This window comes from Chenopodium quinoa, unplaced genomic scaffold, assembly GCF_001683475.1.
Source record: "Chenopodium quinoa cultivar QQ74 unplaced genomic scaffold, ASM168347v1, whole genome shotgun sequence".
Lineage (NCBI taxonomy): Eukaryota > Viridiplantae > Streptophyta > Magnoliopsida > Caryophyllales > Amaranthaceae > Chenopodium > Chenopodium quinoa.
Genome location: NW_018745105.1, coordinates 2,917,206 through 2,934,952, shown reverse-complemented (window position 1 = coordinate 2,934,952; position 17,747 = coordinate 2,917,206). Strand labels below are relative to the sequence as shown.

General features: G+C 34.3%; 1 protein-coding gene across 1 annotated transcript; it reads left to right on the top strand.

Moving 5' to 3' along the window:
* The first annotated feature begins 4,818 nt into the window (after positions 1 to 4,818).
* On the top strand, positions 4,819 to 6,957 carry LOC110709985 (ankyrin repeat and sterile alpha motif domain-containing protein 1B-like). Its single transcript, XM_021888241.1, has 2 exons — positions 4,819 to 5,563; positions 6,668 to 6,957. The coding sequence occupies exons 1-2, from the start codon at positions 5,050 to 5,052 to the stop codon at positions 6,745 to 6,747; spliced, it is 594 nt and encodes a 197-aa protein (XP_021743933.1). The 5' UTR covers positions 4,819 to 5,049; the 3' UTR covers positions 6,748 to 6,957.
* Positions 6,958 to 17,747: the final 10,790 nt, after the last annotated feature.

Genomic DNA, 17,747 nt, shown 5'->3' with positions numbered 1-17,747 from the left:
AAAAATACCATTAATTAATTGATTTTTTTTTTTTTAGGTAATAAACAGTAGAGAACGGTTATCATAGGAGATGGTTCTCTATTTATAAAGACATAAAATGCCCCCAGCAGAAATACGTTTTATATAATTGTAGAGAACGCCTGTCTTTGCTAACAGTTTTGTATTTTACGATTTTTATTCTAGGAGAATTGGGTTGTTCGGCAAGGGGAGAAAAGGGCAAAGTGGGCAAATCACTATTAATTAGGAACCTTAAATTTGGCATAGTAAGGGTGCATAGGGATTTTATATTGGTTAAAGAGGTTTTTATAGATTTCAACGAGAAATTCCCTTAAAAAATAATTTTCAATGAAAAATTGTTTCCTTTGTTTAAAAGAAAATGTTTCCAATAACTTAATATTTGTAACTGACATTTGTAAGTTAGTTACAAACTTTTTGGTCAAAGTTTCTTTGACTTAATATTTGTAACTGACGTTTGTAAGCTAGTTACAAACGTTTTGGTCAACGTTTCTTTGACTTAATATTTGTAACTGGCGTTTGTAAGCTAGTTACAAACTTTTTAGTCAAATTTTATTTGACTTAATATTTGTAACTGACATTTATTTAGTCAGTTACTAATAAAACTTCAAACAAAGATAAACCACATATTAGTAACTGACATTTACTACGCCGGTTACTAATGTCATGAAATTTGTAACTGGCATTATCTTAGTTGGTTACTATTGATGCTTTCGTAACTAGCATAATATACGCCAGTTACTAATAGGGCGTTACAAATAGCATTTTTTCTACTAGTGATAGGGAGACCCTTAAGAACAAGTGAAGTTGTCGTTGGAAGGACATTATGTAAAACAAAGACTTCTACCAAGTGTTGCTTTACTTTTATGTTTGTTTGTTGTCAGACCTTATTGTGTCTTACTTGCATAATAGCTCCCCTTTTAACCAACTTGATGCATTAAGAACTCGTGGTTAGGACCCACTTGTGCCCGCCTTGAAGTATCGGTCGTCACAAGCCCCGACCACTCGCACTCCGTCGCCCAAATAGACGTGAGTGCTCTTTTGGTTTAATTGCCCGCTTGTGTTGCTCTTCGCTCACAAGCCCCGACCTCTTCCGCTCAAAACTAGCGTTCTTGCTACCAAAAGGCTAGAGCGCGCCGCACATTTCGGGGTCCAAACTCCGGACCGTAACACCTATATTGAAAACAAAGAAAAACCATGTACAAAATCGCCAATTTAAAAAAAAGGGAACATCTTTTTAAAAGTTACTTTCACTATTGATTAAATAATTAATACCAAACCAACATGAAAATAAAGTCTCTGAAGTTAAACTCTTATTCAAGTTTTGGATTTTCTATAAAAGCCTAATGCATAACTTGTAAGCCTTTCATCTCTTGTATAAAAGTCTCTGAAGTAATTAATATTCGTTGCCTCAAAAACAATTATTGAATAATAGCTGCACAGCACAATGGGTACACTTTTTTTTTTTTTATTTGTTATTTTTTTGTTTTAATGTCCTTTATTTTATTCCATGTCATGTGATGCACATTTACAGATTTACTATTGTCATGTCAATAAAGAGTTAAATACATAGAATTCTGAGGCCTATTAAAGGGAGGTTTGATAGGTACCTGGACACATGGGTGTAGAATAGGGAGTGTAAAGTGCTCCCTAGCACAGGGCCCCGATTATTAGAGGGCCTAATTTTTTATTTTTATTTTCAATTCTTAATTAATTTATAACACTTTCATATTCTTCTATCAATTCAAATTAGTATTTTACAATTACATTAATTCCATTCCATGAAATTATAATGTATATTTTTGCATTCCAGAATTATCAACGTAAAAAAGTTAATTTCAGCAAAATTAAAAATAAACTATTCGTATTCCGTAACAACGAAAAAGCATTTTAGCAATTAATTTTAATTTTTCATAATTATTCTTATCAAGCTGCTAAATACCTTCCCAATATATAAGGGTTATCTAATTGTGTATGGCGTAAATAATGGGTTAAAAATTAAAATTTTGTATGTTTTTAAATTATTAAGGGCCCATTTTTTCATTTTAGAACAGGGCCCCCGAAATCATTGCAACGGCCCTGCTGGACATACATATTAAGGGGTATAAGAGACATTTTGCATGAAATTCATCCATCTCTCTCCTCCTTTCTCTCACCTCTATGTGCTGAATTTAAGTGTACCACTGGGTAATTAATAGTATCACTAGATGATCAAATAGTATCATTGAACATTCAGTATATATTCATTCAATGGTACTGTATATTCATTCAGTGTTACTAAGTACGTGTAGAAATAATATCAGTACATAGTGAATGATATTATATAAGCTTTCAGTGTACATTTAAAAATAGTCACACGTGCTCATCTCTCTCCTCGTTTTCTCTCACCCCCATGTGCTTTACATACTTTTCAATATTTTTAGGTTTGATATGTATTTGCAAATACATATCAAACCTACATTAGTACTTCCTCGTAGAATTCTATCTAATTGCATGATCATGAATAGAGGTGTCAAATTAGGGTGTGTGGATTGGAATAAAATGAATTCAATTAAGTCAAGTTTAGTTTAAGTTTGACTTATACTAAATTATTATGTATGTATCAGTCAAAAGTTGAACGAGTTGTTTTTAAATCGGTTCCGATTAGTTTTTAACACAAATAATCAAGTTTTACATTAATGAATTTGTAAAAGATATAAATTCCAGTCAATTTTTTTAGAAGATGTGCAAGTTTGGCAATATGTCAATAATGACTCAAAAGTGAACAAATAAGGATTTCAAATAAAAAACAATGAACGAATAAGATTTAAAACCATAAAAACTTAAAAAGGTATGGTAAAGTCAAATTAGTTAGAGGGGTAAAGATTGTGTTTTTGTTTTTTTTTTTTTAAATTTTATTTTTATTATCAATTTATTTCAATTATCTTTAAAATATAAGTCCTCCCTCCGTTCTTTAATAATGGACACATTTAGAGTTTTATCATCATTCATATACTAACTTTGGTTTTTTTTTTTTTTTTTTTAAAAAAAAAAATTATTATTAATGTATGAAAAACAATTAGTTCGTGTAAAATATTTTTAAATAGATATTAATGTGATGTTAATAATGTTCAATTGCATATATAGATGGTCATACTCACATGTATTAATTTTAACCGTGTCAGTTATCATGAAATAGTGGAAATATTTTATGTTTCCAAGAGGTTGTCCTCTATAATTTTAGTACAATTTTGTAACAAAAATATCACTCGCCACTCATTGTAATTTTCTTTTTACAATAAGGTCTTGTTCTTTTGAGTTGTTGTTCTCTGCTCATCTTCTGAAATCTGCTTGGCTCTGCAGTGTGTGGAAGCCCTACTTTGCTCTATTGAAATCTTCTATGCTCTGCTGAAATTTACTGTGCTCTGCTCTGTCGTATTTGAAAATTAAAACTTTAGAGGAATTTAATTAGATCTAGCTCACACTCTCACATGGTCATATTGTATATTATATAATTATATTAAATTTCATTTACATTATTAAAGTTGAGACAAAGCCTCTTTTTATTGTTAGAAGGATGTAAGGGATATGAATATAAGATTTAATTATAGATTATATATAGTGGTGTTAAAAATTGACCTGATTTCAATGTGAACCAATCCATAAAACACTCGATTGTAATTTCGACTTATATGTATACATCAATTTAGCGTGATTTAAATTTTTAATAAACTCGCCCCATATAAATTAACCCGATTTAGACACTCCAATTGACACATATAAAATGTACTCCATAAGTCTTTAGTTTGATGGGTTGTAATAAAGACATAAAGTACAATAAATAAATCATAAAACACAAGAAATGATGTGGACCAACCCACAAGTGTTGTTGCAAGTCTTGCAACAAAGAATATTTAGAGGAAGATAGAAGTGATTGGCTGTATGTAGGACATATTCAAAAGTTAAAAGTACAAAAGGACATTCAAAAAAGAATTTACAATTGTTAGATTGGTATCTTATTCTTAATACGGACAAATTTTTTAGGGAAATTGAAGTGGACTAAACATTCTAATAAGGACTAGAGTTTAAAACACTTGTTACTAGTTCAAAAAAGATTTCTATTTAATTGCTATGCTTAATACGGACATATTTTTCTCTCCTTTGCTGAATTCATGGAAAAGTGCATTATCGTCTAATCGTCGTGATAATGCACTAATTATCTATTTGCAAGATGCTGTAGAGAACTATAGTGTTGTGCATCATCATTTTGCTTTTAGTTCCATGTCATGTTTTTTTAGATTAGATTAGATTGATCATTTGATATTAGCTTTATAATTATTATAATTACTACTTATTACAAATCATGTTATGAGAGGAAGTGTAAATTAAACACAATATCTATCATGAGAGGAAGTGTAAATTAACACAATATCTATTAAATTGGATTCAATATATTATACTTCCTTCTCTTTTTATAATCTCAACGTTAGGAATTTCATCACGCTTGTCAATGCATAATTTATAATTTGACTTGAATATCATAAGTTGTATTGTTGTAAAAATTATAATAAGTTGATATTATTGTGAAAGTGTATTGTAAGATGAATATAATAAGATTCTACATAACTATAGTTTTTATAACATATAAATCACAAAAGACAATTAATTAAAGGAGTGTGTATGAACAGTATAAAATTCCAAATATTGCAATTATTAAAATAAAAGAAGTATCTAATGTATTGTACTAAAGATGAAAAATGTTATGTTCACCACTTTAAAATTAAGAGGGAATCAAAGTCTCTTTAGTTTAAAGAAGGTAAAGCTTATCAACTACTCAAATATATAACTAAAAAACCAGAAGCTAGCTTGTTTGTTAAAAAAGAAATTAAAGGTGATGAACAAAAGCTACATAACAATGCAAGTAGTAATAGTTAAGGAATTACGTATTATAAAATGTACGTGGACGTGAAACCATATTTAGAAAATAGCAAAAACACTCAAAAAAAATAAAAAGAGAGGCAAAAGTAGTAAGTTAAATTATTAGTGTTATTACTAATGGATAGTGTGCTTTACAATGCCGCAACATTAGGTAATGTAAGCTTCCTAAATGATGCACGAAACAACGAACTAGAGAGTGGTACTGATGAGTATTTTCTAAAGCAAACCAAGCACAAAAATAACATCCTTCACTTAGCAATTCCACGAAAACATTTCGAGTTTGTAGAAGAAGTGATTTTAAATGGCTTAATATCTAAACAAGCCAGTGATGAGTTGTTCGAGCAAGCGAACAAAGACGGAAACACCCCTGTCCATGTTGCCGCTGAGGTCGGCAACATGGACATGTTTAAGCTACTTCATGATTATGTATGTGGGCAGACTGTCCAAAAGGAAGGGAAGCCGGTGTTCATGATGCAGAATATAGAGGGCAACACACCATTACATGTTGCACTTATTCATGCCAATGTTGAGATTGCTAAATTGTTAATAGAGACGCATCCCGACTTAGTCTATGTTACCAACACGTCTAAAGAGACTCCCCTTCACCTTGCAACTATGCACCAACCTATTGGTAAGTATGAATTTCAAGTGTATTTTATTTTGAGGATTGAGGCCTGGGTCATTTAGTTGGGGGTATTCATTTAATGGGAAAGAGAAATAATTGCCCCTATTCCCTTGTTTTGATGCTGTTTGTTAGGCATTTTTTTTCGTTCCCTTCACCTTCCCCATTTCCCCAAATTAAAGTCTTCTAAATTGATTCTCCGCCTCTTTAGGTTTTTTCCATTCCATTTCCTTAGCCACCATACCCAAACTACACCATACCACCACTCTCCTAAACCTTACTCCCACCACTGAGCCGTCTCATAACCCCTCCCCCGAAAAGCCCCTAGAAACCTCTCTGAATAAAAATTTTATTTCCCATCCCCCACTCTCGAGGGTTTTGAAGATGGGGGGAGGGGCGGCCCGTGGGAAACCAGGGGAAGGGGTTCTAGGTTTTTACGAGGGTGGGAGAAGCTTTTCGGGGTAGGGGAGGGTTTTTTTTTTTTTTTTGGGGGGGGGGGGGGGAGGGTGGGAGGGTGATGTATCGCATTAAATAGTAATTTATTTATGGCATATATTTTAAAAAATTTCGCACGCATCACATGCATACAATACTAAGCTAGTTAATATTATACTAAGCCTATTTGAATTATACTAAGTAAGCTAGTAAATATCGCATGCATGAATAATGTGTTGTCAATTTTACCCTTCAAAATGATGTGCATTTACATGTTAACCCTCAATTATATGTACATCTATTTATTTTGCATTTATTAAAGTTAATTGTTTTTCCCTTTATTAATGAATAATTGTCTTTTTTAAAACTATTAAGAATAATGTGCGAATAATTATTCCCCTAAAATATTTATTTACTCCCTACGTCCCCTTTTGATAGTCCCTTATGGACAAATTTTAGTCCCAAAATATTCACCCCATTTGCTTTACCATTAATATTAATTTTTTACCAAAATTTCCTTCAATTTGCAACAATATTTGTTCAAATTCAACTTTCTCTTGTAAATTTTGTTTTCCCTTGTATTTTTATTATTTTCTCTCTCTACTTTTTTGCATACCCAATGTCAATTTACGTTTTTAATGTACTTTAACTAATCTTATTTGTGTTTATTAATTCCAGTGAAAAATGCTCATAAGGGACTATCAAAAAGGGACGGAGAGAGTACATGTTTTTTTCTCATTAATATAGCCAACAACTAAAAAAAGCTACCGAACATGACTAGTTATAGCGCGAGCATCGCGCGTGTTAGCTTCCCTAGTTTCATAAAAATTATTATCAATATTTTCATAAATGATGAAGTCAATTATTTTATTAGCCTTTGATTTGTATAATTTGTTAATATCTGCATGCTTTATAACTAATCAACAGATGTACTAATGAAGGACAAAAAAGTTGCAAGTTTAGCATATCTTGACATGATAAAAGTTTTGCTAGAGAAAGATAGTAGTATCTCATGCATGGGCGATACAACATAATCAACTCCTCTTCATAGGGCAGCATCAATTGTTAAACTCACAAGAAATTTAGGAGAAAAGGGCTTAATGAGCCTTTACCATTAAACACATATATATAGGCTTACAACATTAACCTAACATGTCAAAAACTCCTAACAAGATATATACAAATATATTCACAAAATATATCTTACTTAACATAATTATATCCTAACACTCCCCCTCAAGTTGGAGCATGTAAATCACGAATGCCCAACTTGTTAAGAAGAAAACCAAATTGTCGCTTCCCAAGTGCCTTCGTCAAAATATCTGCTAACTCATGACCTGTAGGCGCAGTAGCTAAATTACCATTCACCAACTCATCACGAACAAAGTGACAATCTGCCTCTATGCTTAGTACGATCATGAAAAACAGGATTTTTAGCAATATGGAGAGCAGATTGACTGTCATAATACAACTTCATAGGCTTGGGATGCAAAATACCAAGAGATGACAACAAAGATTTCAACCACTTTAATTCACAAGTTGTAACGGCCATAGCACGATACTCAGCTTCAGCAGAAGAACGAGAACTGTCGGTTGTTTCTTAGTCTTCCACGAGACAAGGGAACGACCAAGAAAAACCATATAACCAAACAAAGAACGACGAGTCAAAGGACATGCTGCCCAATCACTATCACAAAAAATCGTTAAACACATGTCCTTCATAGGACGCAACAATATACCCTGACCAGGACTTCCTTTGATATAGCGAAGTACCCTGATTGCCGCATCCCAATGTTGCACCTGAGGGTTACTCAAAAACTGTGCAAGAGTATGAACAGAATAACTCAACTCTGGACGAGTGACAGATAAATAAACAAGCCACCCAACTAAGCGACGATACTGATCAGGTTGAGAGAATGGCTCCCCCTCGGCATATGCCAGACGATGGTTTTGCTCCATAGGTGTATCAATAGGCTTACAGCCTAACATTCCTGCTTCGGATAACACATCCAAAGCATATTTACGCTCTGATAAAAATATACCTTCCGGACCACGAGCAACTTCAATGCCCAAAAAATACTTCAACACGCCAAGATCTTTCATATGAAAGCAAGAACTCAAATAATCTTTAAAACGAGTAATTGCGTCATGAGAAGAACCCGCAATAATCAGATCATCAACATACACAAGAACATGCAGAGAGATTTTACCCTGAATATAACTGAACAAAGAATAATCTGCATATGATTGTTTGAAACCATAAGACTTCAAGGCATTAGACAACTTAGCAAACCACTGTCGAGGAGCCTGTTTCAAACCATACAGAGACTTACGCAACCTGCAAACTTTTCCTGGAGTAGAACAATTATAACCTGGAGGAAGCTGCATATACACTTCCTCCTCCAAATCTCCATGAAGAAAGGTATTATGAACATCCATTTGATGCAACTCCCAATTTAAAGAAGCAGTAACAGAAAGAAAAAGTCTAATAGTCCCCATTTTTGCTACAGGGGCAAAAGTTTCATTATAATCAACACCTGCAACCTGACGATTTCCATACACAACAAGACGACCTTTAAGTCGCTCTACTTCACCCTTAGATGTATATTTAATTTTATACACCCAGCCACAACCAATAGCTTTCTTACCTGGGGGTAGGTCTTCCAATGTCCACGTACCATTTCTTTCGAGTGCATCAATTTCGTCTTTCATTGCCTTACGCCACCCTTCATGTTTCATAGCTTCACTAAATGAGGAAGGCTCCTTTCCCTTTGTAACTGCTGTCAGAAAGCATTTATGTCTCATAGAAAAATTGTTATAATCAACATAACAAGCTATATCGAATTGTTTACCTGAAGAACGTGATGGAGGAGCGGGAGAAATACTGTTTGTCGAGGAAGTGGGGTCTATTTTCTGATGAACCACCGTATTAGTCACAAAACCACGAAGCTTCGAAGAGGAAAATTTAGTAAGATGACCACGACCTAACTCAACATCAGAAGCAGAATTATTGTCCACCTGCTCACCACTAGTAGACAACTCCCCCTCAAAACAGTAGGAGCATTAGCATTAGCACCTGATGATGACACATTACTAGCACCAATCACCTCTGCATCATCATTAATATTCCTTAAAGTAGCTACTCCTAAATTGCCATTACTCAAATTAGGAGCAACTTCATGCAACGTGTCTGCATTACTAATACGACCAGTGGGGTCAACCCCATGCACATGCATTTCTTCAACATAATCCTCATCATCCAACAACTGAATTTGATTAAAATAATTCTCCCACTGTATTTTTTCTAACTCATTAAATGACTCAATAAAAGGAAATTTGTCCTCAATAAATTGCACATCACGACTTATAAAAAATTCACGAGTCTCTAAATCATAAAACCTCCACCCTTTTTTACCATATGGATAACCAACAAATATACAACGACGAGACTTTGAATCAAATTTATCTTTACCACGAGAATTATTCACAACATAACTCAAACACCCAAAAACACGCACTTCATCATAAGAGGGGGGTTTCCCAAACAAACATTCATGAGGCGTCTTGCCTTTTAAAATAGGAGTCGGGGTTAAATTAATAAGATGAACCGCAGCCAAAACACATTCTCCCCAAAAATATTTTGGTAATTTAGCTTGAAAACGTAAAACCCGAGCAACATTTAAAATATGCTTATGTTTCCTTTCAACACGACCATTTTGTTGAGCGGTATCTACACACAAAGTTTGATGTACTATGCCTTTTTTTTCAAAGAAAGGTTTCAAACTCAAGAACTCTTGTCCATTATCACTCCGTAACACTTTAATCTTTTTATTAAATTGGGTTTTGATTAAAGCATAAAAGTCACGAATTAATTTATCTACTTCATACTTTCCAACCATCAAATAAACCCAAGTAGCACGAGAAAAATCGTCGACAATAGTAAGGAAATATTTAGCATTACAACTCGATGATACTCTACTTGGACCCCAAATATCACAATGTATCAAATCAAATAAACCAGATGCTTTATTCATACTTAAAGGAAAAGAGTTACGGGGTTGTTTACCCATAAAACAAATATGACAATCAAACACACCACACTTTTTATTCTTACTACTACTAACTACTCCAAGTAAAGATAAAACAACTTTCATCGAAGGATGGCCTAAACGCCTATGCCACAACATACTTGCATCTGGGATTGCTACTGAATTTGCTTGAAAATTATGAGCACAAACCGGCCGAAAGAGATAGACCCCATTATACAGCACACCCGCTCCAATCAGGTTCTCCAAAGTGCGGTCCTGAATAGTACATAGCTTGTTAGTGAAAAGAACAATAAATTGTTGTTTTTCTAATAATTGAGACACTGACAACAAGTTACATTTTAATTCCGGAACAAATAAAATATCTTCTAAAATTAAACCATCACTTAATTTTATTTTTCCTTCTTTAATGGTCGTAGTACTTTTTCCGTTAGGCAAACCAACGGGAGATAAAATATCACACAAATCAAAAAATAAATTCAAATCACCAGACATATGATTTGATGCTCTGGTATCAATTATCCACTCATTCGAACTATACATACCAAGAGAAGTCTGATCAGAAGAGAATTAGTGGGCTTTGCACTTTTAATTGCACTCATAAATTGCTGCCACTGTTCATCAGTCAAAGTAGCAGCAGAGCCACGATCATTGTCATTAACATCTTGTGAACCTGACTGTCGGGAACCATTCACATTCGCAGCAAAACCACGGCCACCAGAATCTGTTGTACGTCCACCACGGCTGCCGCGGCCACCCCCACGGCCAGACCTGCCACCACGCTGACCACCGCGCCCACCAGAATTGAAGGAATCGGGCCAACCATGTAAGTCATAACACTTCTCCTTTACATGCCCCTTTTTACCACAATGGTCACACATACGAACATCACCAGCACTCGACCAATTTGTCCGACCTTGAGCCGAACCAGACGCAGCAAACCCAACATCACTCTCCGGACGATTATCATGAGCATCTGAGACGGTTTGCTTGCGTTCATCAGAGACAACCTTCGCATACGCCACATTGAGTGAGGGAACAGGATCCATCATTAGCAAAGTCGACACAACACTACCAAATTTTTTCGAATCTAAACCAATACAAAATTGGTGAAGCAACTCACTCTCAATGATCTTTGCATACTCGGGGGCAGCAGTACAAGAACACTTGGGAATTTTACAATAACTAGCCAATTCATCCTGCAACTTACGCAATTCTCCAAAATAAACGGCTACCGGCCTTCCACGTTGCTTGCAATCAACAATTTGCGCCTTTAACTCAAGAATACGAGGACCATTGCCAAGAGAATATCTATCACGTAGATCATCCCACAAGGATTTGACATGGTCGGGAAAACGAACAGTAGAACGCACCGAAACATCCAAGGTATTCACAATCCAAGCAACGAGCATCGAGTTAACAATACCCCATTGATCATAATCTGGAGAAGTTTTATCCGGCACGACAATAATCCCATCAATAAAACCAAGCTTGTTCTTAGCACGGAGATTATTACGCAAAGAACGAGACCACTCCTCATAATTATCTCCCTTCAACATAATAGGACTGATAACCGCACCCGTACCTTCACTCGGATGAAGGTAATACGCAGAAAAAGGCTCATAACGAGGACCCTTAGGAGGCGGAGGCGAAGTTTCACCACCAGTCATCACACCGAAACTAAAGATACAGAACACACAAAGAAAGCGGAAGCACACGAACCAGGAATGCACACAAATTGAAACAAGAAGAAACTAGGGTTTGTGTTTGGGAAAAATCAGGGAAGAACGTAAAAAAAATCTCTAAATTAGAGGGCTCTTGATACCATGTTAAACTCACAAGAAATTTAGGAGAAAACGGCTTAATGAGCCTTTACCATTAAACACATATATATAGGCTTACAACATTAACCTAACATGCCAAAAACTCCTAACAATATATATACAAATATATTCACAAAATATATCTTACTTAACATAATTATATCCTAACATCAATCACCTCAGCCTACAACATACAGATCATTAAGCTCATACTTTATCATTGCCCGCAGTCTGCAGAGTTACGCGATGGTTCAAGAAAGACCATCTTGCATCTTTTGAAAATAATACCGAACTACAAAGAAGGAAAAGACTTGTTGGGGATTACATAAGTATATGATCTCAGGAATCATCAGGACCAAGAAGGAAACACACCATTACATACGGCTGCAATAAACATGAACCTTAACTTGGTGCGAGTTCTAGTGGATTCCTCGGCTAGGCAAAGCATTAGAAACAAAGATGGATGTTAAATACGGGTCTGGACCACACCCGTCATGGGAGAGTGCAAGTCCACCACTTACAAGACCAAGGAGGTTCCACCTCAAAACCATATGGCAATGAGGGGAGTAGCCCCTTAGCCTTATATTGTGGTGGTAACTCTTAAGTTCTTTCAATGTGGGATTTCATTACCACTACACTCCCCCTTTTAGTGTTTAGTGTTTTAGTGTGGCACAAGAAGAATGCTCACATGTGGGTTGTTCATGGGCTCAACACTCCCCCTCACATGTGAGGGCCGGGGGTCCATAGTGTTTGGCCCAGTATACCTTAGCCATTAAGGCCCCGATCGTGGGCCTGGCTCTGGTACCATATTAAATACGGGTCTGGGCCACACCCGTCACGGGAGAGTGCAAGTCCACCACTTACAAGACAAAGGAGGTTCCACCTCAAAACCATATGGCAATGAGGGGAGTAGCCCCTTAGCCTTATATTGTGGTGGTAACTCTTGAATTATTTCAATGTGGGATTTCATTACCACTACACTCCCCCTTTTAGTGTTTAGTGTTTTAGTGTGGGACAAGAAGAATGCTCACATGTGGGTTGTTCATGGGCTCAACAATGGAATATCTACTGCGTCTTTGATTCACGAAAAATTTGAGGTAAGAACCATCTACGTTGCCAAAAATAATTCTTGTGCCTAGTATTTACATTCATTTTTTTTTTTGTAAATTTAATGCTTATTTGTAGCCGGGTTTTGTATCGTATTTTCCTTTTTGTAAATTTACATGCAATTTTTTTTTTAATGGATTAGTATTCATGGCTACTTTAACAACCTTAGCTATATAATAGGAAAACTTGACCTAGTCGTGCATGCACTTAAAAAAAATTAGTCTTTATATACAATTCTCAAATATATGTGAAATTTATTATATTACCAAATGTTGATTTTTTTTTTAATTCAAAAATATATTACCAAATCATCAATAACTATATACTAAAACTCTAAAAGACACACCAACACATGTTAATTTCTGGTATGTTCTTAGTATTTTTTTTTAAAAAAATATTTAATAGAAAATTTATTTAAGGAAATTATTTGTAAAATATAATTACTATATAAATAGAAATGATATATACCTTTTTCCAATTTTCACATTCAATTAACTAATTGATATGGAAAATAGAGTAGCAAAATATAATCTTTGTAAATATTTTTAAAAAATACAATCTTCTACTATAAGTTTTTATGTAGGAAACATAATATCCGTTTCAAGGATACAATTGAGATAGACAAAAGTTAATGACTAAAAACGAGATATTATAATATATGATTACTGATAAGTATATGTTTACATAATTTTTTTTGTCAATAACCGTGCATGGCACGGGACCTAACCTAGTGTTGATTATAAATTTACTCCTTCCTTTATTATTTATTTATTTATTTATTTATTTATTTTGGTTAAAATATGATTTTATGTCAACTTTAATTTGTGGTCATTCAAATTGATTGGTACTAGTTAATCTAGTGGGAGCAAAGTTGGAATTTTTGTTCATTACAACTTTTTATTTCATTATTTGCATTATTAATTAGGGAAGACTATTCAATGGTTACAATAAATATGTAGGCATTGTAATTGTTTTCAATCTAAGCCATTAAAATGTTAAGAATATATCTTGTTCATCTATCTGTTGACTATTTAAAAAAAAAAAAATTGTTTTATTATAAAAAGAACAGCTTGTTTTTTATAAAAAATAAAAGGAAAATTTGCAAATTACAGTCATTTAAAGTTTGTATTTTGCAAATTGCAGCTATTTAAATTTTTTTTGCAAATTGAAGCTCAAAAGTTCGTATAAATTGTAAATTGCAGTCCGATTCAATTTTTTCATTTGTTTACATGTTGAAAAATCTTTAATTAAGGTTTTAGGGTCATTTTAGCCCATAAGGGCCCAAATTGAGCTCGAAATTAGCAAAAAATACGAAAGTGTCTCATATTTACAGTTTTCCACAAATCGATACATATTTGTTACATAAAACGAGATACTTGCGTTATTTTTTTGCTAATTCCGAGCTTAATTCGGTCCCATGAGGCCTAAAATGGCTCCTAAAACCTTAATCGGAGATTTTTCAACTAGTAAACCGATGAAAAAGTTAAATCGGGCTGCAATTTACAATTTATATGAACTTTTAGGCTGCAATTTGTAATTTTTTTTAAATGGCTGCAATTTGCAAAATACGAACTTTAAATGACTGCAATTTGCAAATTTTCCAAAATAAAAATCTGTTTTTTTGTCGCCAAATACAAGCAGTTTCGCTTTCACTACAAAGCAAATCTCTCAATCTCCTTAATTGTATAGCAGCAATTTTTTTTTTTGAAGACATATAGCAGCAAATTACCATTGTTAAATTGGTATTATCATCAAGAATCAAATTATAGCTTTTTTATCCTATACTTTGTATCATCCTTCCCACTAAAATATCACCCAACACTAATGTTATACGAAATTCACATTCTATGGAAGTCGAATTTCGGAATTGAACGAGAATCAATGGAAGATCGGGTTCGAAAATAAACTTTAAGGCTTTCTTTTAGAAGTAATCAATCAATTTTTATCTGTTTATCACTAACTTTATTTCAAATAAAACTAAATTTAATATATATATATATATATAAATATATATATATATATATATATATATATATATATATATATATATATATATATATGAAAGTTTTTCCCTGAGACTTTAGAGAGCCACGTAGGATTTGATTTTCTTAGTGCGCCATGTAGGATTATATTGAGTTGTAGCCAATTAAATAAGAGATTATTAACTTCTTTTACAATTAAATAATTCAATTGACACGTAAGCAAAATTGACTAATGAGATTTTAAAGCTAAAATTAATTAAATACAAAATATTATCTTTTGAGATTAGAAATTTTATCTAATATTTAAAACTAATAAAATAACAATTTTAATCGCATAAATATGAAAAATATTTTTTTTAAAAAATACTAACAAACCGTGCATCGCATGGGCTTCATCTATTTGTTATATATGACACATAAGCAAATTTGGCGAATGAGATTTTCCAATTTAAATTAATTAAATATAAAATATTATCTTTTGATATTAGGAATTTTATCTAAATATATAACAAATTTTAGCACATAAATATATATATATAAAAAATTATTTTAAAAAAATGCAAACAAACCGTGCATCGCACGGGTTTCATCTAGTTTTATTTATTTTTATACAAATATGAATATAATAATTATTTAGTCAATCATGTGAGAGTGAAGGATAGCTCAAGTGGTTAGAGCTCTCTTTCCAATTTTATTGTGGCCATTGCAAAATTGTCCTATTAATTAGATATTGAATCATTGTACTTTTTTAGTAATCCGTACGATTTATTCATTATATTTTTTATTGTTATTTTTTCCCCTTATAACTAACTAAATAAGATATGGTGTGTTTATACCCTCATTATGCCACTTCTTGGCTTTCCCAGGTTCATGTGATGAGCATTGCTAGTGGTTGGGCATATATATAAGGAAGATTTGTCAAGAATAAGCCAACCTTTGCCCGGTTCGCTTAAAATAAGTCAACCTTTCGATTAACTCAGAATAATCCAACCTTTATACGGTGTCCACTTTAAATGAGTCAAAACTTGTTGTAACCGGTTATTAAGGTCAATTGTGACACGTGTCAGAATGTGATTCGTCGTTTTTCTAATAATAGTTAATTAGGAATTATCTTATGATTAATTATAAAAAAAATCTAATAATTATAAATTTAAAAAAAAAAGGAAAACAACGCCAACCCCTCTCCCCTGCCAGACCGCCGCCCACAATGCCCCCCACTTTTTCCCGTTCCCCTTTCCCACCCCGACCCCCCTGCCGAAGTCGACCCCTCCCTCCCCTTCCCCACCGTCAATCGACACCCCAAAATACTTAAACCCTGATTCTGATTTTGTTAAGATTTCGTTAGGGTGGGTTTAAGGATTTGGGGGGTGGACTGACGGTGGGGAAGGGGAGGGAGGGGTCGACTTCGGCAGGGAGACGGGGGAGGGGGGTCGTTTCCGGCAGGGGGTGAAGGGGAGTGGTGTCGTGTCGGGGTGGGGAAAGGTGAAAGGAATGTGGAAAGGGGAAGGGGTTGGGTGGGAGCGTCGTGGGTGGGGGGAGAGGTCGTCGGTGTCGGCGCCGGGGAATTTTGTGGTCGCCGGCCACCGGCGGCCTGGCAAGGGAGGGGGGTGAGCTGGCAGGGGAGGGTGATGGGGGGTTAGGTTGGGTTTTTTATTTTATTTTTATAATTAATAGATTTTTTTATAATTAATCATATAATAATTCCTAATTAATTATTATTAGAAAAATGACGAACCACATTCTGACACGTGTCACAATTAACATTAATAATCAGTTAATAACCGGTTGTAGGTCACTTGACTCATTTAAAGTGGATACCCTATAAAGGTTGAATTATTTTGAGTTAATTGAAAGGTTGACTTATTTTGAGCGAACCAGACAAAGGTTGACTTATTCTTGACAAATTTTCCTATATATAATTATTTGTCATATTAGCTAATTTGTGTATAAAAACATGTCACGTGAAGGATTATTAGCTAATTTGAGTATATAAAAAAAGAGTTTTTTGTCGAAAATTACCTTATAAAACTTAGATTTTGTAAGACAACCTAATAAAAAAATAGGAAATTTTGTGAAAAAACTACCTATTATAGTCTAGAATTTGTAAGAAACTACCTATTAAAAAAAATGTTGTAATTAACTACCTGATTTTTGAAAATTGTTGTAATTTGCTACCTAAGGCCGGAATATAAAGTTTGACCAAAATTCTCTGACGTTGACTTGATCATGTGACACTTAATGACTTTTTTCCTCCCTTTTTTCCCCAAAATTGCCCACCACAACTACAACCAACCTCCATTACCAATCTCCAATCACGCCCTGCTCCACCGCATACACCAAGAAGCACCCACAACACAAACCGCAACCCCAGCCATCTCTCTTCTCTCGCCCACAACAGGATAACAGCAGCAACTGCTGCCACCACTCACCACCAGCAATCAACTCCATCTCACATCACAGCCACAACTTCTCCCACTCATCCGCCATCTCGCAATAATTGCACGTCCATTGCAGCACACCCATCTCCACCTCTCGCCACCAAACGCTGCTGCTCACCACCCCAACAGCCACAAAATCATTACTGCCGCCCAAAAAAGGCCAAAAAAATAGAGCAAAGCAAGAAGTTTAGTGTTCAATCTCATGGAAATGAATTTTATGGGAACAAAATCAACAATTGTTAAAGGGTTTCAATCGAAATCCAATGCAGAAAACTAAATTAAAGAAGACCTACCTCAATTGCAACCTACAGGAGGAGAATTTGCCTCAAAGAATGGCGTACGAGCTAAAATTAGGGGTTTTT